General features: G+C 32.5%; 2 protein-coding genes across 3 annotated transcripts; both read right to left on the bottom strand.

The window, feature by feature from the left end:
- Positions 1–3,084: 3,084 nt before the first annotated feature.
- On the bottom strand, positions 3,085–6,777 carry LOC129902831 (GDSL esterase/lipase 7-like). Its single transcript, XM_055978252.1, has 3 exons — positions 6,257–6,777; positions 4,395–5,021; positions 3,085–3,599 (listed from the first exon to the last, which is right to left on the bottom strand). The coding sequence occupies exons 1-3, from the start codon at positions 6,525–6,527 to the stop codon at positions 3,367–3,369; spliced, it is 1,131 nt and encodes a 376-aa protein (XP_055834227.1). The 5' UTR covers positions 6,528–6,777; the 3' UTR covers positions 3,085–3,366.
- A 1,034-nt stretch (positions 6,778–7,811) lies between these two features.
- On the bottom strand, positions 7,812–10,718 carry LOC129902973 (F-box/WD-40 repeat-containing protein At5g21040-like). Of its 2 annotated transcripts, none has more exons than XM_055978443.1 (2): positions 10,586–10,718; positions 7,812–9,790 (listed from the first exon to the last, which is right to left on the bottom strand). In XM_055978443.1, exon 2 carries the CDS (start codon positions 9,748–9,750, stop codon positions 8,077–8,079), a length of 1,674 nt encoding a protein of 557 aa, XP_055834418.1. In that variant the 5' UTR covers positions 9,751–9,790; positions 10,586–10,718; the 3' UTR covers positions 7,812–8,076. The 2 variants fall into 2 exon arrangements, with proteins under 2 accessions (XP_055834418.1, XP_055834417.1); XM_055978442.1 differs by lacking the exon at positions 10,586–10,718 and adding an exon at positions 9,905–10,536.
- Positions 10,719–16,048: the final 5,330 nt, after the last annotated feature.

Below are 16,048 nucleotides of genomic sequence, written 5' to 3'. Positions count from 1 at the left end.
TGCTCTATTTCGAATAATTAAAAAGTAATTTTAACTCTTTTCTGTAAATTATATAATATTCTCGTTGATCATATCTTTCCATTTAAATTCATCTCACTTGGGTGAAAAACTACAGTTGGATGAAAGAAAAACAATTAATTCACCAGCATGATCATTAGCTGGATAATTTAAGTGTATTTTTAGTAATTTGGTTTTACTTTGAATCTTTAATTTTAAGAAAGCTCGTGATTTAAAAGCTCTAGTACTAGTAGTTAATTAATAATTATCTAGGTGACATCAATAATTGAAAATGCAAATTATTGAGGGAAAAAAACACTTCTAATTTTCAAATTATTTAATGTGTTTGTCAATTCTATAGATATTTATTTTGTTTTTTCTCGAGATACTCGTATTCGGTTCCGACTAATTAAATTCATTTTCACACTAAAAAATCTCACATTATAGGGGTCTATCAAGTAGTCTCTAAAAAAGACGACTCTATATTCAAGGTTCGAGTCTAAAGCGTCTATTAAAAACAAAAGAATATTTAATTATCATCCAATCAAAAACTATTATTTGTCAATTGTATAAGTATTTTGCTTATAAAAGAAATAGTCATTTATTATTGGCCCCATGTAAAATTATCTGTGAATGGTCCACAAGGTTTTAATCTCACAAGTTATTGCAAGCTGGAAGTGAGTGTATATATATCTTTTATAAAGAATTACTCTGTCCATTTTAAAATAAATGTCATCTAAGCGGAAAAGAATTATTCCAAAATAAATATTATTTAAAAAATTTAAGACAAAAATTAGTATGTTGATTCAACTATACCCTTATATTCTATTTTCTTAATTATCAATTTTCAAGAGGCATTTATTTAATAAGAATAGTTTAATAAACAGCATATTAAATCTGATTTTTTTAATAAAATGACACTTATTTTAAGACGGGGAAATATAAACAATCCCTTTGAAATCTTTAATTAATAAAAAAAGCATATAAAAAGAAAGACTATAGAATGTGGAAGCATTTAATTTTGTTGGATGAAAAAGGTTGGGAAGATGAGAAAACAATGAGTTGTTCTTTCTTTCTTCTTTTATGTAAAGAAAATATGGTCACATGAATGTTTTTTTCTTGTTTATATATAATTAAATAAAAAGGAGTTATTTTGAACTAAGAATGTGGAAGCATTTAATTGTGTTGGTTAGGGCTGTACAGGGCAAACCGATAAACCGCACCAAACCGACAAACCAAACCAAACCGGAAAAAAAACCCGACTAGTGGTTTGGTTTGACTTGGTTTGGTGTATGAAAAAAAAACCCGACCATTATAGGGTTGGTTTGGTTTTAACTAAAAAAAGTCAAACCGAACCCAAACCGACCCGATTATAGATATACTACTTTTAAATTATGTTATACATAAAAATATTTATTAAAATATAATTTATAAATGTTTTTTAATTTTTTTTATAATTTTTTTTATAATTTTTTTTATAATTTTTGTTTTCTTTCTTACATTTATATTTGGACTTGAGAAGCCCATCTAAATAATATACAAAAAAAAACCATCTTATAAAGTTAAAACTTCAAACAGTGTTCTGCGTCCATCTTATATGTTGATATTTTGTACTAGAACTCTTTTTAAGAAGCACTGCTCTATGCTTTTTATTAGATACTATGAAAAATCCGAAAATCCCAAAAAAAACCGAGAAACCCGAAAAACCCGAAAAAACCCGAAAAACCCGAGAAAAATTGATATTGAAAAACCCGACTTTTATTGGTTTGGTTTGGTTTATAGATTTAATAACCCGACACAAATGGTTTGGTTTGGTTTGTAAAAAATCCGAACCAACCCGGTATATGTACACCCCTAGTGTTGGTTGAAAAAGTGGGAAATTGTGGGGAAAAAATAGACAAATATGTCCATATGAGTTTTTTTTAAAAGATATACTATCATTTTTGATCCATCAAATATTAGTAAGTTTTGATTTTGATTATTATAATATATTGAGTATATTGAACCTTTAGTTAGTTAAAGTGATGGTACAAATACTTTTCATTTTTATGCTTGTGATTTTCAAAATTTATCGAATTATCAATCGTTAAAGTTAAGTATATATTGTAACTTGATATTTGACCATGATATACTTTCATAAATAATTTATATATATATATATATTTTGTATAATAAGACCAAAAACACATATTTAATATAAGGCTACGTAAAGTTATTTACATGATTGAAACTGAAAATAGATGTTCATTCAATTTAAAATCATATATATTATTTCGTATATTGTATATCTCATTTTTAATACAGTGAATGTAAAATTTATTAGTACTAAATAAATTAGGACGATAAAATTCAAATCGCATTAAGCATCATATTCTAGATAGATAAAGAAGATTATGAGAAGTTGAGGTCAATTTAACGTTAATTAGAAAATTTAACACATGATTTGTGTAGAACCTGTTGGTCTAGTACTAGGCGATGAGCATGCTTTGGTACGCTTTAGTTGAGCGCTAATTAGAGCATAAGTTTAGTGAGATAAGAGCCTTTCATGTGTGCCTCAAAGCGTCTTGCAAGTAACTCACCCTAGGGTGAGTCTTGAGTCTAGTCTCAATAAAACTTTTTAAAATAACATTTTATAAAATATATTTGATGAAGCGTAGATTTTTTTTCTCGAATCACGTGTTTTTCTCCTCATAAGACTGAGAGAAATGAATTTAGTGTCGTATCCAAAATTTTACTTGAGTGTTCTTTGCCTATGTCACAACTAAACGAGCTCACATGCTTGGTTTTGACTTTTGAGGTTGTGGGGGTTTTTACTTTCAGTCCAAACTAGAATGAGTCAAAGGGTGCTTATAAATTATAATTTGACCAAACCCACTTACAAGTTTACCTAGATACCTTTTATATATAGTCACAAATAGCCACTTTGCAAAAAAATAATCACTGATATGGAGTTTCAAATTCTACAAGTAAAACTTCAAGATATTGTCATTGTGAAACTCTTGTTGAATTTGAAACTCCAAACCGTGACTATCTTTCAAAAGAACGACCGAAAAGTGATCAGTAAATGCTATTTCTAATATAGAGAGAGATCAAACTGAAAATTTAATTATGTACATTTTCCCAACCTAAGTTTGCTTCTCATCATTCATCATATTGCTGAGTACAAAGTAATGCACAAAACTCATTTTCATCTACTTTAAACCTAATAAAAAGTGTGGTGCTCCTACCCCCATCTCCCCCCCCCCCCCCTCAAAGTCTTGAACCAAAAAGATTTCTAAGTACAAGTAATATACTACACAATACACACTGGAAACTCTCAAGAATGAGAAAGAAACAGTGCTAACTAGGCACTGAACTTGTGATTTTTAGTTAGGATGAAGAGGATCCCAATGCCTTGAAAGTGATCGGACGACAAATGGAAGGCAACGGATCGCCAGACCATGCTGAGTTAGCTAGCAAGATATTCACAGCTTCAGTAGGATTGTATAAATCCCACCATACATGATTTGAAGCTCGAGGGCACGCCATATCAGGTGAAAGGCAGCCTTTTGTCCCGCCATATTCGCCTGCCCCACAGCAAGCATTCTTTGCATCCTCAAACCCTGCAAAGATTATCACAGCAGGGTGAGATTTGTATTATGAAAAATCAGAACAACTAGAGATTTGAGTATATTTAGTACAACAAGAAAACTGAAAACGCGAATTTTTTTCTTCCAAATTTTGAACAAGCAAAATCAGAACTAAGATGTTTCTTTCTTTATCTGTTTAGGATCACACACCTTGACGAAAGGATGGTATCGAGAGAAAAAAAGAAAAACAAACGGAAAAAGGACTACACAAAAGCACAAAGATAGAGATGTGAAATTATTAATGAAGTTAACAAGGCATAGTGGAACAACCAAATTGTATGTGGAATATCGATGTGTGATGAAATTCCAAATCGTATGTAGAATAACATAATGTGAAAATCCTTACAAAAATTTTTGCCTCTTTTGAGTGAAGAAGGCAAAAAAATGAACTATCTAAAGATATAGGCCACCCCAGACCCCACTTGTGGGATCACAGTGGATATGTTGTAGGCAAAGGTAAAGATATCCGCCAATATGCAATGAGAGAGTAGTCTAACACTTCAAATAACATAACCATCATTATAGAAACAATGTTCTATCAAATTTGAGGCATTTCCAAATAATCCAGATTACAAGGTGCTTTAGATTGGTATGATCAAGTAAATGAAGATCATCAACAATGAGTCCAATCAATGAGATGCAAATAGAGATGTAGCAACCATCAAAACATTATATGCAGAAAGCGGTATATCTTGTACTACTTCAATGGCTAAGCAAATTATCAAAAAAAAAAAAAATTTCGCAAAGTGTATGAAGCATTGATCATACCATATGATTGAGGATGAAAAATGAATTCCATCATTGCTCGATAGGTATCACAGAATATGACTTGGGCACCTCGCATTTTGATGCTAAGGTCAACAATCCTCTGCTCTAGCCTTGTATTGTATTCCAAAACTAGCAAGTTGACATCGTTCTCACAGCCCAATTTATCGCCAATGCTTGAATTGTACCTTATGCTCATTACACTCGGTGAACATCCCAAAGGCAGTACGCCCATGCATACAATCTTTCTAACATTTGCATTATAAAGGTTCTCAATGACATTTATCATCTGGTCAACCAAAATATGGGTGAAATTTAGGCCACTGTATCCAGGACTTGTTGCAGATTCATCATCAACCAAGTAGTTGATCAAATCATCTTTCCCGAATGACAGGTAGAAAAGGGAGGATTCAATTAGACTTTTTGCAGTATCTTGGCCTAGCTGAAGCTGCAGTAACTGTATGGTCTCAAATGCTTGGCGTAGTTGTTGGTTGAGGGACTGGTAGCTTCGACTTCTGGGGTACATGATGGTCGCTTGTGCAGCACCAAAATTCACTCCGTTTAGAAGATCCTCCATTGATCCATTCTGGCTGTAGAATGGTTTGACATAATTCAAGCCCATCTTCTTAGCTGCAGCAACCAAGTTCATTTTCATCAAACTTCCGCGGTTTTAAGCCAGACTAAGTATGATACCAAGATAACTCAATATATCAAAGGCTTTCAAACTGGAGCATTTCTATGTGACCTTATTATAATGCATCACAAAAGTTCCAATATATCATAGAGAAGCACATTTCTTGGAAATGACATTCTTCTCAAACCAGGAGAGAAGTAACCAATTCAACCTAAGCCTCATATAGGAAAAGACATATAACTGTTTGTTTATCAAATTGACCTATGGCCATACTCGTTTGATCACACATTTTGGTTCCAATATTTGAAGTAATATATTTGGAGATTGTTTCAAATAACTCTTTGTTTATCAAATTGAGTCATTACTTCAACTTCAAACTTGAAATACAGAATTTGAAGTTTGAAAGTTGAAACACATGTTTTTAGGAGTTTTCAAGTTCGTTTTAAGTTTTTTCTCATGAAACCTCAACGTTGTTTTCATGTACAAACACACAACTTCAACTTCTAAATACCCTTTTTAAAACTTCGACTCCAAATGCTACTTTTTTTCAAATATCAACCAAATCATGTCCAAACGCCTTAAAACAACAATAACATACCCAATGTAATCCCATAGGTGGGGGTCTAGCCGTCAAGGGAGGGTATATTGTATGCAGACCTTCCAAAAAAACCTCAACTCGATCAAAGCAGTTTCAAAATGAAAATATAGAAGTAACGAGGACATAGCAAATAACAGGGAAATTACATAGCATTGGGAAAGCAAGGAAAACGCCTTAAAACAGAAAAAATACTTCCCAGCATTTCTGCTACTTCCATAGGCATAACAAAAACGCCAAATTTACACATATGGCATACTCATTTCAAGAAATAACAGTAAAGCTAAACCCCCCAGTAGCAGGGCCAGGATTTTCATAAACAACGAAGAAGCCAATGGAATTCAACATCTACTATATATAGAAAAATTACTTTAACCTTGAATATACAGTGTAATTTTTCGCCACAAGGGGTTTGGATGAACCCCCTTGCTCCCACTTCGCTCCTCCCACCCCCCACCACACACAACACACACACACACACAATGAAGAACCAGAAAAGAAAACACTGAAAGTTCAATCATTTCTTGAAATTCTCATCACCATAGCTGCACAATCCCAAAAAGAATCACATAGAATAACAATACATACACCAAATAGATAAAGAAAGGCAACAACAGAGAGAGAGAAAGAGAGTACCTAGAATCTGAGGGAGAAGGGTTTGATCCGAGCCATTACAAGGGTTTAAAGATAGATTTTGGTGCAAAATAGGGTAAAAAGGAGTGTTATCCCCACAATCAACAGAAGAATCACCCAAAATGTACATGGATGTAACTGATGATGGCCACCAAGAAGTACCATTTGTAAACACCAACAATTCATCATTTCCCCTACATATATCCATCATTAAGAACAAACCCACATACCAAATTGTTCCAAGAACCCAACTTTTGCCTTCTAAGTACCACATTCTGAACCCAATTTTTTTTTCTTGGTTCCTTTCGTCCTCCCAGTTTCTTGGAAAAGTACTACTTATTCAGCTTTTTCCCACTTTGTATTTGTAATAAAAGAAAATTGATATTCATTTATGGTTGTTAATTATCCTCTTTTTTTTTTGGTGATTTGTCATAGTATAAATTTAATAAAGTGTTTTTTTATTTCAGTCAGACGTTTTAAATTTAAGTTGAGGGTTATCTCACTTTTGGACAAATAGGTTTGGTGATATTTTGGTGCACTGTACTTGTTTCACCATTCATATTACTATATTAGTAGTAGTAGTACTTTTTTCGTGGTTACTTGCATTCGATTTTTGTTACTCCTCGTTATTTCTTATGCTTTGATTTTAATTATTATTATATATTGTTGCTTATTTTCTAAATGTCATGTTATATTTTTTGTACTATTTGTTATGTCCTTTTTACAAGGTAGGAAGAAAGTCCATACATGAAATTACACTGAATATGTAAAGTAATTGAGGTCCACATAATATCGAATAGGAATTGGCATTAATGTATGAAACAACGAGGGGAGCATTGTATTAACGGTAAAATTGTTTCGATATGGCCTATAGCCCGGGAGGAGCTAAGGACGCAAGAGATTCATAGGTGAAAAATGCATTGTCATTGTCTTTTGGTCGCATGCTCAAGTAGTAAAATAAGTCATTAATGTTTGTGTCAAGATAAATTGCATAGACCCTTCTATAAATCCTATTTGAACGTGATATATTTTGCGTACCAAAGTATCTTATTTTTAAAAATAAGGATATCGTATCCGGAGCATTCACATTGTTTGCATCTTATTTCAATTTTTGTTTTATTATTCTACAATCACATATTACTTATTGTAATTGCTGTTATCTTATTCTTTTTGGAAGGGATTTTAATGTAGGCTTTGGAAGCAAAATTTATGTGAACCACCTGTTTTTCCCCCATAACAAAGACCATACATTTTGTATTTCTATTTCCCTTTTCCTTTACCAAACTTTTGATACATACCAAACGTACCTTAAAACTTGTGATCTTAAATAAGTCACCATACTTGCATAGTTATAAGAGTATGCCATTGTTAAGTGTAAAATGATAAGCTTAATTCCGACAGTGACAAAAACAAACTATTTCAAGACCCCTCTCTATTCTCCTTTCGCCAATACGTTGAGCTTAAACAGAAAAACATGGTAAGTGAGAATTCATATAAACCAAAACCGAACCATTTTTAATTGCCAGCATGAACTAAAAATAGGAATAGAGGTTGATCATATCAGAAAAGAAACATTTTTGCATTCTGAATGTATCAAGAATTAACACCAGTAAGCCCTTGTCAGTGACATAAGACACCAAGAAATCAACCAAATAAGGAAAGGGTTGTCAGAGGGAACAGGTTGTTCCTTCAATTTGAATTCCAATGTAAATGAGAAACAGGTAAAACTACAGAAGCTACTTAGACATTATGATATGCCTTTTGCATATGATTAGCTTATGAGCAAAGCATATTTAGGAGATATTGACAAACTGCAATAATTTCTAGGCCTTCAGCTTCCCAGTCACCCTACGCCTGTTGCGCCAGCTGTTCCTATCACCATTCAATTGATTCTTCTTAGCAGCAACGGAGCACTGATCAGCGCGACTACCTTTACCAGTCATTTCAGACTGAAGTTTACGCCTCCTCATTCGGTTCTCTAACCTTAGTCCTCTTAATGCTCGAACTCTCTGCTCAACCTCCAAAGCTTCTGAGAAGTTCCAGATTCTAACAACGCCTTCTTCTCCAGCACATATAATACGATCAAGACCAACATCCACAGCAAACAGATTGCTCCCAAATCCATGTAACATTCTTTGAGGTGGCTCTACATTTCTAGCCCTATTGTCAACCTTCGAAGGCTTCTCCATCACATAACTCCGCTTCGTCCTCAACAGCTTTCTCACATCAATAAGTGAGAGTTTTCCATCACTGGAAACTGAAACAAGCCAAGGGAACTCAAATGCAAGAGAATAAACAGCACCCGAGTGAGGAATCCATGTCGCCACACGCCTGAGATGAAACTTAACATTTCTACTTAACTCGAACATGTGTATAGCTCCATCTTCCCCTCCAGTAAATAGGAGCTTCCCTGTGTGACTTCGCGCCAAGGAAAAAGCATTACCAGCATGAACATTGGTGACAATAGCAAGTTTTGACCCAATATTGGTGTCCCAGACATAAAGATCTGAGCCTGCAGCGCTCGCCACTGTTGTATCATGGGGAGCAAGGCTCCAAACCCAGTCATTGTGCATTAGAACTTTCAGACATTCAAAGGAAGATCGATCCCAAACACGAATAGTCATGTCCCAAGAACCACTGTACATCTTATTCAAATCCAATGCAAGACATGTTATTGGTCCTTCATGTTCCCAAACTCTGAATTCCATGTTCTGGTTCTGAGGTGATGTAAGATCAAATAGATGTGGATTTCCATCCTCTGCTCTCCAACCATGTATGAATCCATCTGTACCCCCTGCTATTAAGAGCCTCGAATCAGCCGCAACTGCCCGAATAGTGCAGCCAAGAGGGCGAGATGATGCAATAGATAAACCTTCTTCCATGTCCCACATTCGCACTATCTGATCATACCCTGAAGTAAACAGAAGTTTCTTTGAAGATAAAACGGAAACAGTTCTAACAGCCTCAGTATGACCATACAAAGTATCAATACTATAGCGTCCCATGAATGTTTTACTACGGAACTCCCTCTCCACGAAAAGCTCCTTCCACGACTTCTCATCTGCATGCTCTGAGCCAAAAGGTGCCAACAATATTGGCTGCCCCCACCTTTCACAATAGAACTCCTTCCACACATGGTGCTCCGAAGCAAGGCGATACAATGATGCATTCACACACGAAACAACACCAAGCTCCTTCGGTTCTAAGCAATTAAGTATTTCTGAGATCAATGCTGGAGGAAGGTCAGTAATAGACCGACAATCAGGCAGGACCTCATTAACAGCGACCGACTCCTCGCATTTCAAAATCAAACTGTCCCCTTTGCCATTCAATCTCCACAATGATTTTTGCTTCTCTGAGTCAAATATGAAACTCTTTGGGTTCTTTGAAGGTTCTATAAAACTAGGATCAGCTTTTCCTCTGCAGGGGTAGTCTACACAATCTATAGAACAATCTTCCAAACCAATCTTAGTACCTCTTTGGCATTCAAATTCCATAAAATTGGTTCCCCTAACCCTAAATATTTAACAGAAGAGCCTACAAGAAATTTCAAGAATCAGCAAAACTTGTACAAACCAATATTCCTTGCAAAAATAAAAAGCAAACTAATCACACCCCAAAAACAAAAACCACAAAACAACAATAACATACCCAATGTAATACCCCACTTGTGGGATTAAAGTGTATGCACACCTTAACCCTACCTCGTGGAGGTAGAGAGACCGTTTTCAGAAGACCCTCGTCTCAAGTGCAGCAAATCAAAGTATTTATGGGAAAGGGAATACAACAGTAAAGAAAACATGTCAATTAATAAAATCAATATGGAGCATTCAAAGAAAAGAAACAATAACAACAGTGAAATAATGCAGTAACGGAAAAGAAAATACATGTATAAGGCTAATACTACGACAGACATGGTGCTCCCAGGCTCCCATCAAGCCTTAGCCCATCAAAAAGTGAGTCACAGCTCAACTACCTATTAACATTCTACCCTAATCCTCACCTTCATACCCCTCCCCAGTACTTCTTCAACCTACCTCTACCTCTCCTCGTAACCACCAAAACAAGACAAAAAAGGTAATCTAAAATTCAAGAATACAATAGAACACCCTAAACAGTGCAGAAACAAGAACCCCCAACAGAGAAAATTAACTCCTAAAACCCCCAAAAGCAAAAAGTTTTCATTTTTTTTCTTTTGTGGGAAAAGGGGGTATATAAACCGATCTAAATAAGACAAAAATATAACAACAACAACAACAACACAAAAATGGATCAAAAGGTAATATAAATTGCCGAAAAAATAGAAACCAAGAAGTGAATAGAGAGAGATACCTATAATAAAGAGAGGAAGAAGAACAATGGCTTCGCTATTTGCTTTGAATTTTAGGGATTTGAATTTTGGGGACAGATAAATTTGGTGAATTTGAGAGATTAGGTGCTAGTACCAGCTGACATTTATTTTGTGCCACTATTTAACTTTTGTCCCTATTTAAAATATCTGTACAAAAATAATATGGAAGAAAAAATATATCTTACTCCCTCTCTTTCGTATTAATTATCAACATTACTAAAACTATCGATCTAAAATACTTGTCAATTAATTGATTTTTTTTATTTACTCTTAAAATTAATTATTTAATTAAAATAAATAGACACCCATATTGCTCATAGAAAAGTTCGATTAAAAAATTGAGTCAAAGAGTCAATTCCGAGCCTTCGAGGTTAAATCTGAATTTTTATTTCAGAATTGATTTTTTCATAAGGTGAAAAATTCACACGCCAAAAATTAGTTAAAACGGGTCTTTAATCAACCCCAAACTCGAAGAATACCATTTGTCAAGTCTAAACCCCCTATTTCAAATCAGTTTAAGGGATTAAATCAGGAAATTAACGATAAAATATCAGTGAAATAGTGAATTCAAGGTTAGTAACTTACTCCACATAAGAAATGAACCTAATGCCTCAAAAATTGCCAAAATCGAGTCTCCTAGATCCCAAAATCAAAAATAGAACTTTGAAATCGAGTAAGAAAATTTAACACTGTTATTTATCATTTATTCGTCATGAACACGACAAACCGTCCTGGCCCAACCCTCTGAAGCACGATGATCCAATAGAGAATGTGAAGCACAGCCTGACCCAACCCACGTATGTCGCTCTTCGAGAACACAAGGACCAACATTTTGCATCCTTCACGATTGCGGTCCCTTCCTACTGCACCACCATCACCAATAGCCAAAACTTTGAATTACCCCTTAAAGTTCATTTAGAATCTCGCGGATACAAATCAAATATGAAAATTGATCATAAAATACGTTTCGGACCTGTTAGAATCATTAAATCACCGATCCAAGGTCTTCTCAGTCAAATTTTGACCATGGACAAATTTAATTTTTTTAAAAAGCTAAAATTTCACTCATGTAGGTTACATATTTGACCAAATTGGTATCGTTATGAGGTGTTGCAGAAGGGCAAGTTCATTGTTTGTCTATTTGAGCTCCGAATAAAATAAGTAGAGACTTTCTTTGACTCTTTATGAAGTGTTAGGGGTCGTTTGATAGAGTACATTAGAAAAAAATAATGCATTCATTAGCTTTGTGTATTTTTAGTTTATACCTTGTTTGGTACACTTTTTCAATCTATAAATACCTAATACGAGCAATAGTTATACACTCTATTTGATATTAAAATATGCATATACTAATACATGAAAATCCATGTAAATATTGCAAAGGAATTTAATGTACGCATTAGCATAATTAAAGACACAATTGCCCCTCAAAACCCTTTCGACATCCTTTCCACCATATTTGTAGAGGGTATTTTTGTAAGCAAATACTATTATTTTTAGAAATTATTTAATTCATGTTATCTTTAATACAATAAATCAAACATTGCATAAGAAATAATCTCAACATAACTAATACAAATATTACTAATGTTAGCATTACTAATATATATATTCAACACTATTTTTATACACCCTATCAAACGACTCCTTATAGTATGAATTAGCTAAATTAAGGGCAAGGGATAATAGGAGTCCTATAATTAGGGGTGTACATGGACCGGGTTGGTTTGGATTTTTTACAAACCAAACCAAACCATTTATGTCGGGTTATTAAATCTATAAACCAAACCAAACCAATAAAGTCGAGTTTTTCGATATTAATTTTTCTCGGGTTTTTCGGGTTTTTCAGTTTTCTCGGGTTTTTCATAATATCTAATAAAAAATACAGAGCAGTGCTTCTTAAAAAGAGTTCTAGTACAAAATATCAACATATAAGATGGAGGAAGAACATTGTTTGAAGTTTTAACTTTATAATATAACTTTATAAGATGGCTTTCTTTGTATATTATTTAGATGGGCTTCTCAAGTCCAAATCTAAATATAAGAAAGAAAATAAAAATTATGAAAAAATTTAAAAAAATATTTATAAATTATATTTTAATAAATATTTTTATGTATAACATAATTTAAAAGTAGTATATCTATAATCGGATCGGTTTGGGTTTGGTTTGACTTTTTTTAGTTAAAACCAAACCAACCCTATAATGGTCGGGTTTTTTTTTCCAAACACCAAACCAAGTCAAACCAAATCACTAGTCGGTTTTTTTTTTCCGGTTTGGTTCGGTTTGTCGGTTTGGTGCGGTTTATCGGTTTGCCCTGTACAGCCCTACCTATAATAATGAGATGACTTATCCTTGAGGACCGATGCCACATTATGAGTAAAATGAGGATTATCTTTTTGATTGATGAATTTTGTGTTTATGTGAACATGATTCTTAAAACGGGTGTATGCAAGTTATTTGCTAGTGCATATGCATTTGCATTTCATTCATCTCTATTACATTACATATATATTGATTCTGAGTTATGAGGCCGTAAAATAATTTTAAAAGTGACATAATTTCCTCCTTATTTAGCTGAGATGATTGGTATAATTGATTTGTTATTATTGAGTCAAATTGTGAAATTCTCTGTTTTAATATATAGAAAATCCATCCTATATATACTATGTAATTTTTTGTCGAGGGGTTCGGATTTCTTTGGCACCCACGTAGGTCCGCCTTTGATTCAAGACATCTCCTTACTAAAATTTTTTTCATATCCAAAATTTAAATTCAAAACCATTAATTCAGAAAAGATTATGCACAACCCCATTCACTACACCACAATTGTTAGGTGGTGCCAATGAATTTTAGTTAAGATGTCATATGACCTTCACACATAAACGAGTTTAGAATTTGATGTCTTGAGTTTCTATATTTATTTTAAATTAATATATTTACACATATATTTCATTTATTTTTGTTATTCATCACTTTTTATATATAATGACATCAAATGCTCCCAAACGTACATGCAAGTATACGTGTTATATAGTATTGATATTATGCATGGATCAGGTATATCATGGCAAATTCTTTAGAAAAAATTTAGTGAATTCAGAGTCGGATATCATATTCACATGGACTTGTGATTAACTATTTATTAAACTAAACTGATCATAATTATTTATTCAAGCGATAAAATCTAAAGATATAATTATCAACTACTAAAAATAAAAGAAAATAAGTAATAAACTTCAGCCAAGAAAGAGCGGATTTTTATGTTACCGATGAGATGAAAAAGATCTAGGGTTACAGCTACTAACAATCTAATTGATTCTTTTGATCGTCACACCAATTGATTTTTTTGAGTTACCAGTTGCAGGTTTATATTACTTATTGAGCATCTTGTTGATAACTCTAAGCCTACTCGACTATCTCTAATGCATAATATATCTCTATGATCGTAAGATAGTAATAAAGTTCATTTATATATATATTTTGTGTTCAACTAAGCAAGACTAAAGGGTATATCTCTATCTACATTAGCAAAATGATTCCCTATTAGAGGTTCACGAACTAGCCTTCTTCTTATAGACCATAGACAAACATCAACGTTCATGCTAGTGTCCAAACCTTAAAACTATCAAGTTAGTTTCACAACACAGACATAAAAGAGATACAACAAATCATCAAAGAAAAATATAAAAATAAATAATACGAAAAAGAAAGGGTAAACCCAATAAACTTTGGCCTGTATGATGGCTAGTAGCTCTTTTCTAGTTAAAAATTGTCTTAAAAGGGATTTGAAACCTAACAAACATATCTAAGCTTCTTATTGCCACTTTTTTTTGGTAATAAACCATAACAATTGGCTAAGCAATACAAATTAATTATTTTTTTAGATTCAGAGATATATGAAATTCATCCCCGTATAAATTTTTCTGTAATGAATCAACTTATAAGAAATATCTCCTTTTTTTTTTTATAAAAGAAATGTCTTTAACTCCTCAAAATCACAATTTTCATTGAAATATTATTAGAATCAGTCTCAGTTGTAATTGTCTATAATTCAAGATGGTGAACAATATTAGGAATCATAAATCCCAATTCACTTTCATCCACAACAAAGACATTAATGATAAAAAAAATAACACTAATTAAGATAACAACTTAAATTAAACTTTCCTTTTTAATTTAAACAAATCATCTGTTGCAATACCTTTTTAAGTAACTATTGCTTAACCAAATGGCATACTCTAAATCACGTAAATCCTATGATTTATCTAAATGTTTATTCTCCTTCACAACATTTCAAAAAAGGATATTCATTTGTATTTTACCATTAATTTCAATGTATTATTGTATTTACTATTATTGGATTATGATAGAGCAAAATGTTTTAACTTTAAATTGAATAATTTACTAGTTGAATTTATATTTAAAAAGTCAAATTCCTTTGTTTTTTAAATTTTATTTACTTTTATTTCAAACGTAGTTTTGTTCTTATGTCATAAAAGGTTATTTCTGAATTAAAGTCTCATTATTGTGGAGTTCACAATTTACTACAATTAGTTTAATTAATCAAGTGTACTTACAAATCATTGATCACTAAATATACCAAAAGAATGGGCTACTAATTTAGTTAATAAGATAGTCCTATTATAGACAATTAATTTACTAAGATAGTCTTATAAGCAAACATTCTGAATATCTATTACATAATTATAATAATTATAGCTCACTTTTTTTTGAATGATATAAGTTCCAAAAATTGGTTAAAAGTTAGTTTTTTGGGGAAATTTCACTTCCACTCACAAAATTTCAAAAAAAATTCAAGTAAAATATATGTCCAAATAAAATGTTTAAATTTCAAAAAACTATATTTCAACACCACTTCAAAAACTTTTCTATTTTTACAAATGTCAACTAAATCCATGATCAAACTCTAGCTTAATTATCATCAAAATATTTTAATAAACTTTATTTGTTTGATTTAGGGAACCATGAAAATAAAATAAAATTCAATCAAAACTATTAAAAAATTCTCATCAAATCGTAGATGCAATATAAAAAGATGCAGTATACACTAAAAATCAAAAAAATAAAGGCAATAGAAATTACACCTCAAAAAATTACATCGAGCTCTACGAAATAGATCAATAATAGTAAAGCTACATTCCATATGTGAGTTCCTGCTTAACTAAATTCAAAAATTTACCAAAATAGTCACTAATTGATAGATGCATAATATATATATATATATATATATATATAATTAATGTATAATGTGTGTATAACCATATATAACAAATTTATAAAACATGCAAAATCTCTTTATAAACACTTATTGCCATATCTGATGTCATTGAACACAGTTCAAAAATCTCTTTTTCTTGCTAGCTTATAACTGTTGGTTAGGCTAGGCCGGTTAGAGAGATTTTTTTTTATAATTCTCAATTC

Source organism: Solanum dulcamara, chromosome 9 (assembly GCF_947179165.1).
Source record: "Solanum dulcamara chromosome 9, daSolDulc1.2, whole genome shotgun sequence".
NCBI lineage: Eukaryota > Viridiplantae > Streptophyta > Magnoliopsida > Solanales > Solanaceae > Solanum > Solanum dulcamara.
Note: the sequence above shows the minus strand (reverse complement) of the source record. Positions and strands in the feature narration are given on the sequence as shown.